General features: G+C 38.2%; 1 protein-coding gene across 1 annotated transcript in view; it reads right to left on the reverse strand.

The window, feature by feature from the left end:
• Nucleotides 1-4,533: 4,533 nt before the first annotated feature.
• The window catches only part of LOC121431189 (DNA excision repair protein ERCC-6-like), a 52,800-nt gene continuing 36,065 nt past the window's right edge, over nucleotides 4,534-21,268 (reverse strand). Inside the window, exons 8-12 of the mRNA XM_041628699.1 lie at nucleotides 20,620-20,731; nucleotides 14,373-14,497; nucleotides 11,980-12,187; nucleotides 6,161-6,323; nucleotides 4,534-4,730 (exon numbers count right to left, since the gene is read on the reverse strand). Of these exons, the coding sequence (XP_041484633.1) occupies nucleotides 4,534-4,730; nucleotides 6,161-6,323; nucleotides 11,980-12,187; nucleotides 14,373-14,497; nucleotides 20,620-20,731 (805 nt within the window). The remainder of the gene's footprint in view (nucleotides 4,731-6,160; nucleotides 6,324-11,979; nucleotides 12,188-14,372; nucleotides 14,498-20,619; nucleotides 20,732-21,268) is intronic.

Raw genomic sequence — 21,268 nt, forward strand, 5'->3', positions numbered from 1 at the left:
CTCAGGTTTAAATCAAAGCCTGGTTTAAAGTTGCCATTTAACTATGGGGAGCCAATATGGGGGTACAAGCTCCTAACAGTACACATTCCATTAACTCATATGACACCCACAATTTTCAGGATTGTCTGGGAATGATGGCTGAAGTATTTTTCTTCATTTTGAAAGCAAAAAGGAATTAAAATAGTGAACATGACAAATATACAATAAATAACAGAATTTTTGAATTAAGGCTTCCCATAATGTTTGCTCAGAGTTAGACTGTGGTTTAAGTTAAACCTGACTTCAGAATACAGGCCATAGTGTTGTTAGAGCATGATTCCTAAAAAGACACGACACAGACTTGACAAGCACCAGAACCAACATTAAAACGAAAAATCCAATTCACGCTTACCTTGGCGTCATACTCATCGCGCTTTTCCCTCAAGGTTTTGCAGTCCAACGAAAACAGCAGATCATGATCGCTGATCCCGCTCACTGAAAAAGGGATCGAAAGGGCATTTAGATTGTGATTTCTTTCTTTGAGGGGGGGTGTTCAGAATGAGAGCTTATGGCAGTTGTCATAATTCTTGACCTCTGGGAGTAGTGCGACATGGGCGAGCCATGTCTGTTTACTGATGACTCAAAGTACTGTCAAGGAAGCAAGAGGTCGGTCATGTTTATGACCCTTACGTACGTCGATGGTCAGTCAAGTACTGTGAGTGTGTCAAATTAAAAGATGCGTTAGAGACGTGTCAATATTGATAAATGGTGAGTACCTTTCTCTGATTAAGGGTGCGTCATGAAGCAAAAATGTGCATTCACATACATGTAAGGACAATGATGCACCTATCCTGGGGGTCAAGAGGTGTGTCTCAAAACTAACAGCTGCATTAGGATCGGGGAAGCGTTTTAGGAAGGACTTGTGATATGTTATATCCGACAAAGTCTGTTTTATCCAACAGTTACCAGTGTGCGGAGTGTTGTGACCAAGTGAATTAGTCTCTGGCATTTGAACCGGAGGGTCATGGGTTCGGATTCCAGCCATGGCATAATTTCCTTTGGCAAGAAATGGATCTAGAATGTGCTGCATTCAACCCAGGTGTGACGGGAATTACGGAAATCAGTGTTCAACACTGGTGTTAGACAGGGGATATCAGACCAAATGGGTAATTAGATTAAATGGTTCTCAGATGTGCCATTTGCAGGCAAACGAAAATAAGACCCTGTGGGATGAACCCAAAGAATAGTAGACGAAGCGGGTGTATACAAGGCCCCGTCTTACAAAGAGTTGCGATTGATCCGATCAACCAAGACTATGGAAAGCCAGCAATGTCAACGTTTAAAACGCATGTTTGTTCAAAATCTTTTCTAGATATAATGTACAGCATATACATGGATTCATGGATTTTCACAAAAGAGAAAGTACTAGAGATTTCTATTAACCCTATCTAGGCCGGGGTATTTTGGGAGTTCATACATGTATGGCCTTGAAATCCCCCCCCCCCGCCCCCTTGAGATCTTGGCCGTCGACCGCGCGATCGCGCCGAAAATTGGCACGCGGGTTTTCTGGGACATAATCTACAAAATTGTATGGTAATTTATTTTATGCGAATTGCTATAAAGTGATAATGCTAATTTATGCGTCATTTGTATGCGAAATCATATTTTTCCTCCAACTCCTTTAAATAAAGCCCTAAATGTTCTAATTCTTGGTACAGAAATTCTTTGTGATGTTTTTAGCAAGTGTACATGAACAAAATTGCAATATCAAATAATTTTCTTATGTAATATACTGTTTTTACAATTTCTTATGTATTTCTATGTTTTTAACTTTCGTTTTCATTGTTTTTTTTCAATGAAGCTTATTGGGACTCTTCTGAAATCATGAAAATCATAAAATAAATGCATTTATGCCAGCAAAACTAAAAATATTCACACATTTATGATTTTTGGTTGAAAACACAATTTGCATTGACTTTGTAAACAAAATCACGTTTTGAGCAATTTTTTGTTTGACAAGCACTTACATAATGTTGCGTAATTTCGGAACCACATACTCGGGTGACGGAAAATTGTACTCAAAAGTTGCGCAAGACTAGAAAGTAAAAAGTCAGCGAGCAGCGCACTCAAAAATTTCGCACGGCGAAAATATTGCGCAAATCATTGAGGGAAGGGGGGGGGGGCTACGAGCCCCCCCCCCGGCCTTGATAGGGTTAAGGAATCCTGTTTGTTATCATTACCTCAATAAATTTAAAATACCGTGTGGTGCATACAAATTTATGACTTTCGGGCTTCTGGATCACTACTTTTACTTTACAGTTTGGCAGTTAATTCAATTGATGCATGTATCTAGGTCATAGCTTCCAGTGCCTGTTAGCATGCTTGAGTTCCCATCTTCGGATTGCATTGTTCCACAGCAGGTGACAATTTTGTTTCATACATTGGGTCTGTGGTTGCATGGTTGGTGTTGTGTTGTGGGTGCTCAAGCATGCAAACTGGGTATATTTATATATTTATTTCACTTATATATTCATCTTCGCATTAATGCATTATTTTGATGTATTTAGAGTTTATGATTGATTATTCTTTGTACTTAAACAATTTTTGTTATTAAGAGTCTGATGACAATTTTTTAGTTTTTTTAATTGAGCGTGACAATAAAATAATTGAATTGAATACGTGAACAGTTGTCTTTAGCAAATCAGGGTTTCAATTGTGTTTCCAAAGAGATGCTGTGGCAATGGTCTGTATTAAAATTATGACATTGATAAATTTCTATTGAGGTTAGGTTACCTGTATCAGTCACAGCTTCTTTGTAAGACGAAACCCAGGTGGAAAACTATTCTTTGTCATCTTTTATGGTTGGAACTACCCCTAGTCGAACTCCTAATTTTCTTACCATCGTATGTGCAAAAATATTGATTAGTTTTACCTAGTTTTCGTCTCATTCGTGCAGATCAGATTCCGATGTTTTGATCGGCGACTCTGATTAAATTCGCCTGTATATTGGTGAACAACGAATACAACGATTTTACATTTGCTTATTTGCACCCTTCATTTGAAACCGACCACCCGCGACACACTAAGTTTACGGCCGATTCTTGTCCAGTGGCGAAATATTTTGACTCTTCCAAATCAGTTCTATGATGTTAACATGCTAAATGATCGTCTCACTACTTCTAACTACTTCCACTGCGAGCTCCGGCACATGATTCCACGACTGACGATAGACATTTGTTCTAAAGCCATTTCCTATTGCATTTCTTGGTATGGACAACTGTTTTTCCGCGGGGTTTGTGTCTAGTCAAAACAATTTTTGACAAATTCTACTAAATTTTACCTTTTCACCCTTGTTTTTCTCTTGTAAAATCGATTCTTACCGTTTCTATGGACACTGTGCCTTCTCTCATGCGCGTATCGTGTGTAACATGCAATGATTTTAATGTGCGCAAGGTGGTCAGTTTCAAAAGAGGTGGTCGATATGTGGTGGTCTCACTATACATGTCCATGTAACAGGCACTATCATTTACCTATTGTTTTCAGGAATGCAATGTGTTGATCTAGTTCTCTCCATGACTTTCTCTGCCATGCATGGAGGCCTTCCAGCTGTTTCTGTGTAACAGATACCTCGACGTTTTCAAGCTCAAACAGGTCTCGTAGCTCTTGGCTAGAGAAATACCTGGGACAGAAAGAAAGTTAAATTGTCTTATTGCAAACTAGCCATTTTTTTTCTCATTTATATGAATTTATGTCATATCAATAAAAAGTTCAATAGAAGTTCAATTGTCTATAAAGTGCAATTTCGCAAAATATTTTCTAATTTATACGTATTCATGTCATATCAATAGAAAGTTTTATAGATGTTCAATGGTCTTATTGCAATTTATTCAATTTTGTCTAACTTGTACGTATTCATATCATATCAACAGAAAGTTACATAGAAGTTCATTTGTCTAATTGCAAATGAGCATTTTTTGGTTTAATTTATACATATTCATGTCACATCAATAAAAAGTTCAATAGAAGTTCAATAGAAGCTGAATTGTCTAATCGCAATTTAGCAAATTTTGTCTTATTTATACGTATTCATGTCATATCAATAAAAAGTTTAATAGAAGTTTAATTGTCTGATCGCAATTTAGCCAATTTTGTGTAATCTATGCGTATTCATGTCATATCGACAGAAAGTTCAATAGAAGATCAATAAAAGCTCAATTGTCTTATCGCAATTTGGCTAACTTTTCTTATTTATACGAATTTATGTCACATCAAAAGAAAGTTCGAAGGAAGTTCAATTGTCGATGGTCTATGGCAAATCTTCTTTTCCATAGTAGTACTATTACTTAAAGCCACAAGAAGAAGCCACTTTAAAGCCAGATAATATAAATCGTCCCATGTAATATCCAGCTATTACCTGTATGTATCTTCATCAGAATCCTAGCTTGAAGACTGTCTGTGGCAGATCTTCTTTTCCATAGTACAACTACTATATAAAGCCACTAGAAGCCACTTAAAAACCAGAGAATATAAAATGTGCTATATAATATGCAGCTATTACCTGTACGTATCTTCATCAGAATTGCCCGTGGTCTGCTTGATAAGAGATTCCTTAAAGACCTGCCGACGGTAGATCTTCTCTTCCACCGTCCCGCAGGTGATTAGCCGATAGACTATCACTGACTTGGTCTGGCCAATACGATAGGCTCTGCCCACTGCCTGGTTGTCTGTGGATGGGTTCCAGCTTGGATCAACTACACATAAAAAGTCACAACAAGCCATTTAACCCTAATAAGACCCCCGTCAATGATGAATATTTTTTTTTTTTAGTTGAACACAATTAAAAATAATAAAAAAAAGAAATTGAATGTTTCCGTTCCAGTTGCGAAACGAAAAAAATCTCATGTCACACAATTTGCACAGTCACAACTTCTGTGTAAGACGGGACCCAGGAAGAATAACTCTTCTTCTTTTACATGCACATGTCCTTGGATGAATCAGCCCCCCCCCCTCATCATTTTTCGTGATAAATCTGTCGCGCAAAGTTTTTTGGTCGCGTCGCTGACTGACTTTTTACTTTCCAGTCTCGCGCAGCTTTTCAGACCAAAACTAGCATAACTAGCAATGAGATTTTTTTTTTTGCAGAAATTGGTCTCATAGTTTTGTAAATAATGCCATGGGTAATGCACATGCCAATATTTGTCGCGGTCGACGGTCGAAATCATTAGGTGGTGGGGAGGGGCTGAATCAGCCAATAAGTGGTGGTATTATGATAGCTGTGGTGGTTTAGTTAAACATGGGTGAACTTAGACCACACTGTTATGGAGTGCCAGTTGTAATTTCATTCGTCAATTTAATTTTTTTTAACCTGCTTCAGACAGTTTGTAAAAACCAATTTAGTCTTGGCACGAGAAGACTAGAATAATACCAAATTAAAGTAAATTTAATACAGCGATACATTACAACTGCCACGAAAATGGAAGACATATTATGAAGCCAGTATGCCATAGAAGTGAGGTTTAGAATTATTGTTTAGAATAGCGCCAGTATGAGTTATTTCTATTCATAGTATCACGCCTTTTGTCGTTCCATACATGGAAGAGCAGTTGGTGTAGTGGTTCGATCTGACTCTCGCCTTGTAAACAGAGGGTCGTGTGTTCGAATTCCACCGCGGTCTAGCGTCCTTTGGCAAGGCGTTAATCCATAATTTGCCACTCTTGACCCAGGTGCTAAATGGGTACCCAGTAGGATGCGAAAGATGTTGCATGTTCGATTTTGCCAGCGGCATTATGTGGCTGCGATGAATGCAAGGAATGCTCCCTAGGGAGTGGAAATTGTGCACGTTTCGTGCTTGATTAAAATGAATCCAATGACCGGGGTAATAATACGCTGTAACGTGCTTTGGGCCATTCTGGGAAAAACGCTTATAAAAATTGGTTATTATTATTTTTACATGTCATGGGTGTTGTGTTTATGATGCTTTGTGCTGGACGTTTGAATGTTGACTCGGCCAAGGTTAAACTCATACCAACCTATTCTTGGATCGTCTGACGTTGCACTTATTACGTTCTTGCGTAGGATTAAACCAAGGCTTAATTATCAGAATACTATGACACCGTTTAGTCATGATATAGACAAATAGACAATGTAGACCAAATGGACGAAAAAATTATTTTCAACTCACCTATAACGATCCTGTCTGCGCCTGTCAAGTTCAGCCCTGTCCCTCCTACTTTAGTACTCAGGAGGAATAGATTATAAGAATCATCCTGCTGGAAGTCTTGAATGATCGCTTCCCTCTCAGTCATATCATGGATGGAGCCGTCCAACCGCTTCCATCGGAATCGCTACAAGACAAATACAACACAAGGCGATTACACAAGGACTACTAATGATACGTTTGGACCATCACATAATGGAATCTTCTTGGCAAGGATGTCAGAAACTCCATTTAACTTCAAACTAGATAGACTGGATATCAACACCTTTGAATCGAAAGAACATTGTCAAAATTGGTCGTGTTTAGCACTTGACCCCCTAAACCAGGCGTAGTCCTACATCATTGGAGTAAACTAAACTAATCAAAACGTATGCGACAACCAGATGCTGTTGATCGCGTGTTACGGACAACAAGAAGAAAACAAAGAACTAGAACTGCAATCGTTTCAGAACGATTTGCATGCATTGACGCCTCTGATTTAAAAGAGGGCAAGAAACAGAAGGAGATAGAGAGAAAACTCTGGATGATATACATTCTCAAAATATTAGAGGGCGCTTTTTCTTAAAGGAATTGTCACTGATGCGTAAAACACAGGTGGAGTATGTGAAATGATACAATTGGCAAACCCTGAAAACATGAGACCAAAATAAATTCAAACAAGGAAGGTATGGCAATTTAACTATTTCAAGACTTTGCAAGAGAGGGCGCTTTTTCTAAAGGTTATGGTTACTAATTATGGACAATATGTCTACCAACTCAGAATGAATGTGGATGAGAAACGGATGCAGGAGAGGACTAACAGAAATTGCATGTTAATCAAATTGGATTTTGGCAGATTTTGCCTTCCATAGGAAGTTACATTCTCGATCGAGTCAAACAGATTTCGTCCATTTTGAGACCATGTGGCCGCTGAACAAAGAGAGAGAGAGAGAAAGACGCAGAGAGAGCAATAGAAATGAGCATACAAATTCGCTGACAATTCATTAACGTAACCCAGTGTTAAGTATATATCAGAACGATGTGCATGCATAAACTGAGTTTATCGCCTTATGGGACAAATGGCTTGCCATAATAGTACGTTAAGTTCGTTTTTGCGCGAAACCGATGCCATAGACACTGTGTACAATTCTGTTGTTGATAATGTGTGCATTGTGAGCAGTATACCATGTGTTCAGATTGACTTATCTTAAAATAATCTGTTGTATTTGTTATCACTGGAAAGAGTATTCCAATGCGGTGACATTGATACTACTTTTATTTGTGCGCAGGCAATAGACCGGAAGTAAATGCCATCTAAAGAAAGACATCAAAAATGAAGGTTACGCACAATAATTTTAAGCTGACGTCAGATTTTTGTCAGTTTCTGTTACAAAAGGTTGACGAACGGTTGAAGTATATACCAATACTGCCAAGTTAGAAAGAATAAGCTTCAAAAATAAGGAAATAAGAGCAAGCTGCAGTTGTGCTGGCATTAAAGTGCATTTTGGGGGTATTTTGCTGATTTTCGGGAGCATTTTTTTAGATATTCGTCAGTTGTAAGGTATATATTTTTTATATGGCATGAAAGGGAATATCTTGAAGACCCTAAATTAAAAAAAGGTACGGGTTTGGCCATGCATGACGCAATGAGTCGCATTCAAAGCTTTTTTGAAACTTTAGAGGGCGCTATTTCAATGACGGAAGGTCAGTGATGCGTGAACACTGTGTAGTATGTATGGTATTGTACCCTAATCAATTCCTGAAAATATGAAATCGAAATGAATAAAAACAAGAAAGTTATAGCCATTTTACGATTTTTAGACTTTACATTTCAAGAAATATGACATTTTTTAACAAAGGCTATTTTGGATTTGAATTTAGGGCATGAAGATGGCATTTTGAAGGTCAGATTATGCATTGCAGATGATGGGGCAACTCTTTGACTATCTATTGCAATTTGTTAGAAGTCTGTAGCATGCAGGATACGGGAGTTTGGACGGGATTAGGAATGGTATGCAAATGGACTTGAAATTTACAAAATGGCGCCTGCACGGTCAGGCATGAAATAGAAGGTGCACAACTAAGGTTGTTGGAGGCAATGCCTGACAAATTTGGATGAATTTGAATGAGGGACGTGGCCTGGGCAGAGTTAACAAACTCTATGTGTTAAGTGAATGGGGTTTTTGGTAGAAGACGAAGAAGAAGAAAAAGATTGCGGAATAGGAATACGGAACAACAACAATGCATTGTCGCCATTGAGGGCGTCAATGCAAATATTGAGACGCAATCTTAAACATGTAGCTCCCAACCCTGAGAGCCAAGAAAGTAGAACCAAATTACTAAGAAATTTCCACAAATTAGGATCATTTTAACATTTCCTTTGACATAATACAGAGAGAAATCACAGAAAACAGAACCGCAAAGATCAAAATGAAAATTGTAACCCCCCCCTTAAAAAAAATCTATATAAAGCTCTCTCTCCATACATGTGCGTGACGTCGTAACATGACATCTTAAAGATGGGGTCTTGCACCCACGAATAATGTCATTATGACGTCGTATATTAATGTCATTGTGACGTCTATAAAAGTGATTATGACGTCTTAGTGACATCTTTAAATCAGTTTTACGACGCTTTCATGACCAGTATCAAGGGTCAGATTTGCGTTGTATATTGACGTGATTATGACGTCTTCAAGAGTCGACTACGCCGTCTTATTGACGTCCGTGTAACGTATTCCTCACCGGTTTTAGACGTCATATTGATGTAATCATGACGTCTTTAAATATCAACTATGACGTCTTAATGACAACTTTGCAGCGTATTCCTGACCAGTTTCAGACGTCATATTCATGTAATTATGACGTCTTTAGAAGTCAACTATGACGTGTCAATGACGACTTTGCAATGTATTGCTGACTACTACTAGACGTCATAATGAAGTTGCATATTGTAATGAGAATTGACGTCTTTTATTTTCAACTATGATATTTTCACGCACTCTGACGTGATAATGACATAAACATTGACATTATATTCTACTATTTTGTGAATACACAAACCACTCCAAAGACCTTGTCATTGAGGATTATCTATTGTTACTGGAATGCTCTAACAATGTCAGCATTCCTAGCAACAATATAATAATCCTTAATGCCAGTGCCATGCACAACTTGACTCAGTCTCAAGAACATGACTGCTCCTCCCCCCAGAAAAAGAATATATACAAACATGGAAAACCAAACATATACATGTACACATTTCAATTACGAAATCGTGACATACATTCTTTAATAAATTAAAAGTTGCATAACAGCATATTACCAGCAAAAAAGGGGGAAAATGCAGTATTAGGGTCAAAGGAAAAAAACAATTGTTATAACAATACATAAATAAATGCACATTAATACATATCAGAGGCATTATGAATAATAATGATATCCAAGAATATGGCTTTCTCGTTGAAAATGTAATTGAATATTACTGTACCTTTAACCTTAAGACAACTATGTAGTGTAGAAAAAAAAATATAAGAGTAAGTTCAAATCAGAGTCGGAAAGAGGTGAATATTTTTCATTATTCTGATAGTTTTCAACTAAATTAAAATAATGTCAAGGAACTATGGAAAATAGATGGCCATTTCATGGATTCAAAGATGTAGAATGTGAAATTTTATCAGTTTTTTGTTGTTGAGCAGGAGCGCGATATTTTGTAAACGTATTTACCCAGACCTAGTTTCACCACAGATTAATTAATAGCTACACAGCTATTACATATTCGATGTTAAGAAAAATCTACAATGTATCATACATCTATTGTATTGAATTGATTTGAGCTCCTCAAAAAATTAGGAGAGCGATTTATTGGGCTCCACGAAATTATAAACGTCAAGGACTGCTCCATCCTTTTTTTTCAGGATCTATGTGTTGACTAGACCAGTCCCATATTGATATTTTCGCGCTGTGTCACTATGGAAGGCTGTCTCTAATTGCTTTGACTGGTGAGTTGGCAGTTGCACGGCCCACCCCATTTTTCGATATTATTACGTAATATCTAACAACATGTCTAAGATATCCACCGGATGAAGAGGCCGCTTGCAATCGGCTAATCCATGTAGACCATGCATCCTCTGCTCCATCATTGACTGGATCTAAACAAAGCAGAGCGTACCTAGATCGTATTGATACAGTCGTTCAAAGAGCGGTGGCCGTGGCAATGGGACGCGAGAGACAAAAACTCAATGATTCTCGATCGAAAAAAATGCAACATCTAATTTCACGGCAGTCGAAATTCAAAACGGGCGAATACCTTTTTTCTAAAAATGGCGACTTGCGAATTGCCCGTTGTATGCAGTACAGCGCGCATGTGCAGGCCCGACGCCCGGCGGCGAATTAAATTCTGTGGAGTCATTAAATTTGATAGGGGTGGGCGAGGGGGTCTGCATGATACCGGGGCATATGACACCAATTAAGAAAAAAAGTTTAAGAATAGATACAAACTTATTTGACATGTAAAGCTTCTTCTTGTTTTGTTTTGGTTGGCAACCATTTAAGAAATGATTATTTTTGCCACTGCTTTTGAAACTTCTTTTTCGTGAAGGATGATATACTTTACCTAAAAAAAATTCCTGTACTATTTCATTTTAGATTTATTTTTCCTTTTTTAAGTAGAAAATAGCCTTGCTAACATTCCAAGGTTGAAAATATGGCAAAACAGTATGCGCTTTGAAAATAAAATTGTAAATTTCCTCGTCGTCGATTGGTAAATGATGTCATAATCACGTCATAATGTGGTCATATGAAAACGTTAAAGGGGAATCCAGCCTTGGCCATAAAATGTTGTGTTGGGAAAAAGAAAAATAAATTAAACAGAATGGCGAAAGTTTGAAAGAAATCGGACAAGCGATAAGAAAGTTATAGCTGCTTTAAAATTGAGATCACTAATAGTATGTAAATTTCAAATTGGCAACTGGGTAAGTAAATTATGACAAGGGGCAAGGACAACTTTCCCATTGGCCATGTACTTTATTATCAGGGATTTGTGGTTTTCTCCTAAGTACCTATTCCCATGGGGCAGTAATCTAAATATAACCCATGTAGTATATTGTTTTATGTCCTCATGAAAGAAAAATATAATTTGAAATAAAACTTTTAGGAAAAATGACATTTTAGCCATAATATGTATTGGAGTACATGAAAGAGTAGTCCTTGCCTTACATCACTATGACATCCCATATGCGGCCAATTTGAAGTCTCCATGGGTATAGTGTTCACCAATATTTACAACTTTTAAAAATTCATAACTTTCTTGTTGTTTGTCAAATATTGTTCAAACTTTCACCTATTAACTTATCTGATTTTTCTTTTTCTTATAAAAACAAGTCTTTATTTGGGTTGGATTCCCCTTTAATTTCTCCGTCGTTGATTGGTAAATGAATGATGTCATAATGACGTCATAATGTGGTCATATAAAAATGCAAATTTACTTTTCGTAGATTGGTCAGCAAATGACGTCGTAATCACGTAATTATCTGGTCATACAAAAGTGCAAAATAACATTGCCATTCAAAGTCGTCAAAATGACGTCGTAGGAACGTCGTAAATATGACGTTACAAACACAATTACCAAATGGTGAAAATATTATGACGTCATTACGACCGTGCCTGTAAAACTATACCCTACCCTAAACCTAACATGAAACCCTATCGCATGCCTGACCCGAGCCCTACATCTTAGACAAAGTCTGGAGCAATCGTCGAAGGAGCAACTATCATATCACCATAAAAAGGCTGTCTATAATTACCCTTCCTCGTAGTATCTTCTCAATTATATTCAACATCTTGAGTGATTTGCTGAAAACAAGGCATCGATGTCCTTCTTCTCTTAGATTCTCAAGGAGCTTAAAGAGGAATTCCAGCTTCCCAGACTCTTGTATAAGAACGTCCTCGCTCACCCGAGTGATGTCGTTAGCTGCAAATTCCATTTCAAACGCTGCCTCTTGCCAGCCATCGCTTTGTATCAAATATGAAACACAGATTGTAAACAAAGACATTTTGCAAATGTTCAGTGAAATTTGATATATTTAATGCACATACATGTATGAAAAAAAAGTGTTTAGTTGGCATTATCGGAAAATACCAATATATATTTGAGCATGATATACAAAGATTAAATCATACACATGATCACATTTACAGCAAAAGTGTAAGTCAATTAAATATACAGAAACAAAAACACAAAGTACATGACATGAATTAAAGGGGAAGTTCACCCTAAAAAAAGGTTATGGTAAAAATAGCAGAAAAAAAACATTGGTGAAGGTTTGAGAAAAATCCATCAAAGAATTAAAAAGTTCTAAGCTTATTAATTATATGATTTGTGACTTCATATGCGAGAAGCATTTTTACGTAGCAAATGGTAAAATATCAATGAAATGTCATTTCCTCAGACAATTGAAAATTATATTTTCTGTGCCTCATGTATATCAATAGACAATTCATTTCACAGCCCATCATGAAAAGAATAATAAAGTCATAAGGAACCATTAAAAGATGAACTCATGCTTTCTATACTACATAACATATGTCGCAGCTGCTCGTTTATGGCGTCACAAATCCAAAAGTTGAAATTCTAATAACTTTCTGAATCTTTAACAGATTTTCCTCAAACCTTCACCAATATTTTTCAAATTACCTTTTCTGCTATTTACAAATTTTTTTTACCATGGTGAACTTCCCATTAAAGGTGAAGTCCACCTCAGAAAAATGTTGATTTGAATCAATAGAGAAAAATCAGACAAGCACAATGCTGAAAATTTCATCAAAATTGGATGTAAAATAAGAAAGTTATGACATTTCAAAGTTTCGCTCATTTTTAACAAAATAGTTATATGAACGAGCCAGTTAAATCTAAATCAGAGAGTCGATGATGCACAAAATGTTAAAACAATGGAATTCCAGGTGTTCAGGGAGGGATGAAACTTCATTTCACTTGGCAATGACGAGAAAATCAAAATATTTCATATTTCATATAATAAAATACAAAAGAAATAGTGAGTGAGTGATGTCATCACTCCCTCACTTGGATACCAACCGAGATGTGCATATAACTGTTTTTTGAAATGAAGCGAAAATTTTAAATGTCATAACTTTTTTATTTTACATCCGATTTTGATGAAATTCTCAGTGTTATGCTTGTTGGATTTTTTTTATTCAAGTGAAGTTTTTGTTGGAATGGACTTGTCCTTTAAGGGAACGGTACAAAGATAAATAGACTATAAATACCAATAAGATAAGAGGGTTTCTGGACAGGTTTATTTATGAGATGGCAATGGAATTCACATTTGGTTTAAAAAACCTACAATCAATGATGAATGGACAAGACAGATTTTAGAAATTTTAAACAAGATTACTAAAAGCAGTTTTCCTTTTGCTCATGAGGATTGAAATAAACAGTACAATACGTTAAAATTATAAAATTATGTTATATGATTTATTTATTTTGACAAATGTGAGCAAGGATCATCTTGCAACCTCTATGAAATATTTTGATACCTTAATAATAAACCTTGGCGAAATCCTAATTCGCTTTGACTAAAAGCATTTGCCACTCAGTGCGATCTTTTCAGGTGATATCATTAACCAAATATTGTCTATTTGTTCAATGTGACAATAATTCAAGATGACCAGAGGTCTTTCTCTAAAATATGCCCGACCTCCATTTTCAATATTTTCATTTCACTTCATGAACTGCTGAAGCCATGATAATTTGAAGGCGTTGTGAGAACCCTTAATTGGGGGTCAGGTGTGCATATGGAATTGCCCTGATGAATATATTTTCTCATAATGAAGTATAATATTTTTGTTTTTAGGGGGCATGGGGGCATATATTGAATATTTGCAGGGTATTTTTTCAGGGATGGGGGGGGGGACAAAAAGAAGTTAATACAGTATATACCCATTTGTGTTAGGTCTATATCATGGGTACGAGAAATTATTTAGTTAACCCGTTGGAGGCTGCACGCATTTGGACATGTTTTTCATTATACTCCAGCCTGAATACATACCGGTTCAGTCTCCAAAAAGGGTAAAGTAATAATTAATGATTAATCTGTGAAGATGGAAGATCATTTTGGCAGATATGAGAGATAGTCTGAAGAAATTAATCTCCCCAAGAACAAGGTTTTCAGAGACCTACCTCGGAGGTGGAATGAGTCCGAGCATGCAGAAGGCTTTCTTAGAAAGCAAGCGAGGATGATCACACAGACCTTTGAGAATCATCAGCTCCGCAAAGACACATTTCTTGTCATTTTGTCTCATAACCTTTTGCAGAAAAAAAACCCCAACAACAATATCATGAATTACTTTATATACAAAGCATGCAAGCAACATAAAAGATGTTTTTTTAAACGCTACCCTACATTTCAGTTTCACCCCCCGAAAGCTGAATAAAATTCACATTGATACATCCACATTCGTTTTAACCCTATCTAGGATTTGCGCAATATTTTGGCCACCGATATTTTTTACTGTAAGTTGAAGTAAGGCAATTTTCTAGACCAAAATTTGCCATGCCCGGGAAAGTGGTTCCAAACTTATGCAACATTTTGCCTGGGAGGCCCCCAACATTGAGATCTTGGCCGTTGGCGATCGCGCCGAAAATTGGCACGCAGGTTTTCTGGGACATTATCTACAAAATTGTAAAGTAATTTATTTCATGCAAATTGCTACATGTATTACGTGAATATGCTTATTTATGCTTAATTATAGGCGAAATCATACTTTTCCCTCTAACTCCCTAAATAAAGTTCTGAATGTTCTTATTTTTGGTATTAAAACCCTTTGTTCTTAGCAGGTGTACATAAAAAAATGGTGATATCAGTTCAATTTCTTATGTATTATTTTTGTTGATGCAATTTCTTATGTGTTTCTTTGTTTTTGGCCCTTTTGTTTTTCAATGTCTTTTCCATGAAATTTGTTGGGGACTCTTCTGAGATCAGCATAAAATAAATACATTTAGACCAGCAAAACTGAAAAATACATTTGTGATTTTGGTTTGATAAACAATTTGCACTGACTTTGTACACGAAATCACGTTTTTGAGCAATTTGGGTCTGACATCCACTTACATAATGTTGCGTAATTTCGGAATCGTGTACCCAGGTGACACAAAACTGGTCTCAAGGGTTGCGCAAGACTTGAAAGTAAAAAGTCTGCGAGTGGCGTGATCAAAAAAATCGCGCAGCAAAAAAAATATTGCGCGAATCGTTGGGGGGGGGGGGCTCTGAAGCCCCCCCCCCCGGATAGGGTTAAGTCACAGTAATAGAAGACTAAGATTGTTTTTGGTATCAAGACACCGGCCATCGCACAGTATACTACAGTGCGTATAAAAAACGGGACAGTTTTGAAAAGTCTAAAAAAAAATTGTTTCAAATCATTACATCTACATTTTGATGTTAAAAGATGCTGTAAGATCTTATATTTGAAATGCTATAAAAACATTAATTATGTTTATGCTTGAGCGAACACGGGACGTTTTTGTAATGGGTTCAAAAAGAGGCTTGCGCCAAAATGGCAGAAATGAGAAATCTGATGATTAGACTTTTGGCTAATCAGCAGACATCCTCTTAATGTTTTCATACACTGTGAAAAAAAGAGTAAATTTACGTTGGTCATTTTTTTGTTGGGTAATATATACGTTGGTTATTGTTTTGTTGGGCATTATGTGCCCAATACTTAGGCAAATTTTTACTCTGCCGCTGCCAAAATACAGATGTCCAATTGTTGGGCTAGTAATTGCCCTGCTGAGTGGTAAATGTTGCGAAACTTTACGATCACGAGTTGCGCTTGCAGCATGCTACACACGGTCGATAGGATATGGAGGAGCTTCTAGATGACTGGGGGCTGGGGAGCCTCGCTGAATCTTTCATAGATGAGTTGCTTAAACGTTTTTTTAATTTTTTTATTTGGGACTTTACGTTAAGCATAATTTGTAAGGAATTTGTCAGAATAGGCCTACATACATGACATATATCTGACGCTGTTTTGTTTTTGCTTCACTCACTTGAGATATGCACTTGCACTTGTATGCAGCGTTATTGTGCATGCAAAGCACTTTCGGATAAGGTCTCCGGATCGACATCAAAACCCCAGTCAAGTAATGACCATTTGTTGTGTAAAGCAAATGAAAAATGCCCAACAAATAGTATTATTGATTGCAGGGAGGGATCATAATAACTCAACAACTTAGTAAAATTATGCCATTTTTCTTGGTGATTATTAAAGGCCTTGCCCAGATGTTGGGTTAATAACTTTATTAAAAAGTTGGGCAAATTAATGTCCCCCAAAATGTAGTTCAAAATATTACCCAACAGTTAGGCACATTAATGCCCCAACAACGTTGGGTAAAATATTGCCCAGTAGTTGGTAGGGTTGACTATCGGCCCAACGTTGGGCAAAATATTGGGTAAAATATTGCCCAATTTTTTCACAGTGTAATCTTCGTCATAAATTTTCGAATAATGTACAATTTCATTAAAAAAATGTTTTTTTCCCCTGAATTATTTCGTTTTTCATTTAAACTTCTTTTACCTTTTTAATTTTCCTTCATAAGTAAGAAAAGAATAGACTTTCTGTCAACCCAAGTAAAAACATTTGCAATATTAGTTGGGAGAATTTGTAATTATTCAAATCCTTTTATTATGTGAAACAAATTATGTTATGGCACCTTTAATAATTACTATTTGAAACAAATTATGTTATGGTACCTATAAAAGACACGAGTCCTATTTTCAAGGGGTTATTGAATCCTTCACCAAGTTTTAATATGTGCTTGACAGGACAGACAGGAAAGGATGTCTTTCAATGGCAATGGTGTATTGAATCAATTTTGAAGGAGCAAGATATGGCAGATCGGGTAAAAGGTATTAAAAAGTTGTGAAGCGAGCAAGCAAAAGTTTCCACTTTTTATCAAAATATATCAAATTTTGTGATTTGGGCATTGTATTGAGAAAATGATATCATATTTCACTTTCTATGTTTTCTGTTATTTTCCTTTCCACTTTTTTCCTTGGTCATAATTTTTTAATTGGGGGGGGGGGGAGCACCCCGAGCCCCAATCCCTCAGCATGCCACTGTTCAAAGGCACTATAACATTTGTAGCACACAATTAAAGGATTTGAAAAAAAACACGCTCTCCCATACTATGATTAAAAAAAAATGTTGTTGCATAAAGAAGGAATATTCAAAACTAAAGCGAGAACATATTAAAAAGGAACATCAACAGAAATATTCAAGCAAATAAGCAGATTAGGAAATGAATTTTGACCGCATAATTCAAAAATTATGACAAAGATAATGAAAAGGTTAAGAGGAAGTCTGCTGATTAGCAAGAAGTCCAACCATCATATTTATCATTTTATACCATTTTGTCGCAAGCCTCTTTTCTTACCCAGGACAAAAACATTCTGTATTCGCTCAAGCATGAGCAAAACTAAATCATTTTTAATAGCATTTGAAGGATAACACCCAGAGCAAGTATTGACACCAAAATATAGAGATCATAGTTTGAAACAAAAAAAAAATTTCTCCACTTTCTCGCCTATCCATTTCTTCTCTTCTATCCACTGTTTCTATAACACTCCACATGGTGTACCGTAAACCACATCAACAATTGTACATGCCACCATGCAAACCTTCAAACAACATCTGACTCAGCTCTACGGGGAGCCTACTCATAGCACCGCCAGGCAACTTCAGCGCGACCTAGTCAAATCAGCCAAGCTTACTAACCACCTCACCTTCCTCAAACGTTGCCACGTCTCTGACATCATACCGCCAGGCTACAACTCAAATTTTCCGTTGACATTCCGAAAGCCAAACGCATCCTGCACCAAGCCAGCTTAGACCTTACTCGTGAACGCCTCGCACGCACCCGACACCAACTCCACGATCTTAACTCAAGCATCACTTATACTCAAACTCAACTTAGCCGACGACTCAAGCCAGACGATCTAGACAAAGTTCAGGCATTCAACAACTACACATCTCGCAAAGCCTTCCAGTCCACCAACCTGAAACAAATCAACAAGTTCGACCGACTCCACTCCCGCAAGCCTACACAAGCCAACCAACAACCTTCGACCGAAGCAACCAAGGACACCGTAATCAACCTTAGCCGACACCAACTTACCCAAGCCGGACACAAAGTACTCTCCCTCGGACTCAACTTCGCCGTAGCTCCTAAGAAGATCCCTTTCTCCGACATAGTACCGCAAGTCGAACCCAAGCTCCGCTTTCTCTCCAAAGCGGCCGCCAACGAAATTAGACTAAAAGTGACCAATGCCCTCTCCGACGCCAAGACACCAAACATAACCTATCCAAAGAAGAACGCTCTGTCATCCAGGACCTCCGACGTAACCAAGCCATCCACATCCTTCAGGCTGACAAGGGCAACGCCACCATTATCATGGACCAAGACGTATACGATGACAAGATCGAAGAGATTCTCCAAGACAAGGACACCTACTCCAAACTCAACAGAGACCCAACTCAGGCCAACGAAAGGAAAATCAACCAACAACTGCTGACCCTACACCGATCCGATGCACTACGTAAGGCACTCTACTTCCAACTCAGATCTTCTTCAGCCAAGTCACCTATCCTATTCGGATAACCGAAGATACACAAGCCTAACACTCCTTTCCGCCATATCATATCCGCCCGCGGGTCACCCTGCTACAACACAGCACGCCATCTGGCCGACATCCTCCAGCCACTCGTAGGCCAGACCCAGCACCATGTCACCAACTCCAAGCACTTCATAGACGTCATCTCCAAGACCAAGATCCGGCCCTCCGACACACTCGTCTGCTTTGATTTGGTCTCTCTCTTCACCAGCATACCTGTAGACCAAGCATGTGACATTATCAAGCAACGCCTGATCACCGACTCAGACCTCGCATCCAGAACTAATCTCACACCAGACCAGATCCACGACCTCCTCCTCACCTGTCTCAACCCCAACTCCTTCAAATGGCGCAACAACTACTAAAAACAACTACAAGGAGCAGCCATGGGTTCACCTCTCTCACCAATCATCGCTAACATTTTCATGAAAGATTTCAAGCACCAAACCACCAAGCACTCAAGATTGCGGACAAACCTCTTTCACTCTGGCTCCGCTACGTCGACGACACCTTTGTCATCTGGCCGCACAGCACACCCGACCTTCACCAGTTTCTCAACCGCCTCAAGCACCAGCACCCCAGCATCAAGTTCACCATGGAGACCCAACGCGACAACTCAATTCCTTTTCTAGACGTTCTCATCACTAAGACGCCGTCTGGATTCCCATCTCACCAGGTGTACCGAAAACCCACCCACACAGACCGCTACCTCAATTTCCGCTCACACCACCACCCATCCGTCCACCAATCAGTCGCCGACACTCTCATCAGACGAGCCCACCAACTCAGCGAAAAGGCACACTTACAACAGGAACTCAAGCACGTGACCAATGCACTCACCACCATCAACCATTACCCCAGAAGAAGGATCAACACTCAACCGTCCAACCACCAACCCAGCACCAACAGCATCGAAAACCCATCCGAAAACAAGCCCATCGCCACCATAGTACTTCCCTATATCGGCAATACTTCACACCGACTACAACGCATCCTTCACTCTGCCAACATCCTTGGCAGACACCAATCCTCTCGCAAGCTACACTCCATCCTTCACTCTCACAAGGACAAGCATTATCCATTTCTTCTCTTCTTTTATCCACTGTTTCTATAACACTCCACATGGTGTACCGTAAACCACATCAGCAAAAAAAAATTATAGACTTTTCAAATCTGTCCCGTTTTTTTATACGCACTGTAGGACACGGATTGCCTTGGGAGCGTTTCATCAAAATTTGTCTTCCAACAAGTTGTCAGATCTGACAACTCTCCTTGGTCATGGTCAGGGTCCCGTAACACAAAGGTTAGCGATTGATCATACGCTTGACTTCTACGATTGATTGTACATTTAAGTTTATGGAATCAATCGTAGAAAAATGTTCTACGATCATTGCTAAGTTTTGTCTTCCGGGCCCCTGATGAGAAGTAACCCTGCCAAAATGGTAACTACGGTGATAGTCTGATATAACATACTTTGTTGGATAAAACATCCCACAAATCCTTTAGCGAATTTTCTCCCCTGGCGCATGTTGCATAAAAGTTACCAATATTGTATCTTTGCTATCTAATGGCCACTTAAATGATTTTGATTTGCCGTTGAGCATCGTTATCATAGTAGTTACCATTGGATGGCAGTTTAATGGTATTTGTAATGGTATTTTTATACATGCAATAGGGTCCTGGTTAGCACGTAGCTGCTGCATGAAAGGAATTTATTTTCTATACTCGAGAAACTAAAACTCTCCGAAGCACACAAACCTTTTTGAAGAATTTAAGGTTGATATACTGGTTGTAGTATAAGAACTGTTTTGGGGAAGGGGAGAGCCACATCACCAAGTCATTCTTGTGGGTCAAAGTCTTGGCTTCGTTCCTTAAAAACAAAAGAGAGACAAAAAATCAATGTTTCGGAAAGTGATACCTGACTATGATCATGGGTTGAAAACTATTTCTTATTGGTTAAAAGTAGCTACAATAGCCAATAGGAAGTTGTGAAATCAAGGGCGGAAATCTCTCCCCAAAGGTAGGGGGACCAGGGGCTGGAAAATTTGACAAGAAAAATATAAAATAAAAAGGTTATCACCCCAAATGTAAGGTCATAACCAAGTCAAAAGGACTTGGCTATCATAACCCCGGCTGTAGCTCAAGCAGCCTTTTCAGTGCTCGGCATTTCAAGGAATAAATTCCTGCCAGGTACCCATTCACCTCACCTGGGTTGAATGCAGCACAATATGGGTGAATTTCTTGCTGAAGGAAACTGTGCCACGGCTGGGATTGAAACCCACAACCCTCTGTTTCAAAGTCAGAAGACTAATCCACTGGACCACAGCGCTCCATCTCCAACATAATTTGTGTGGTGTGGATGTATTGATTGGTGAATCAATGCTGTTATTTGTTATGCATTCACGTG

The sequence above is a fragment of the Lytechinus variegatus genome, chromosome 17, assembly GCF_018143015.1.
Source record: "Lytechinus variegatus isolate NC3 chromosome 17, Lvar_3.0, whole genome shotgun sequence".
Classification (NCBI taxonomy): domain Eukaryota; kingdom Metazoa; phylum Echinodermata; class Echinoidea; order Temnopleuroida; family Toxopneustidae; genus Lytechinus; species Lytechinus variegatus.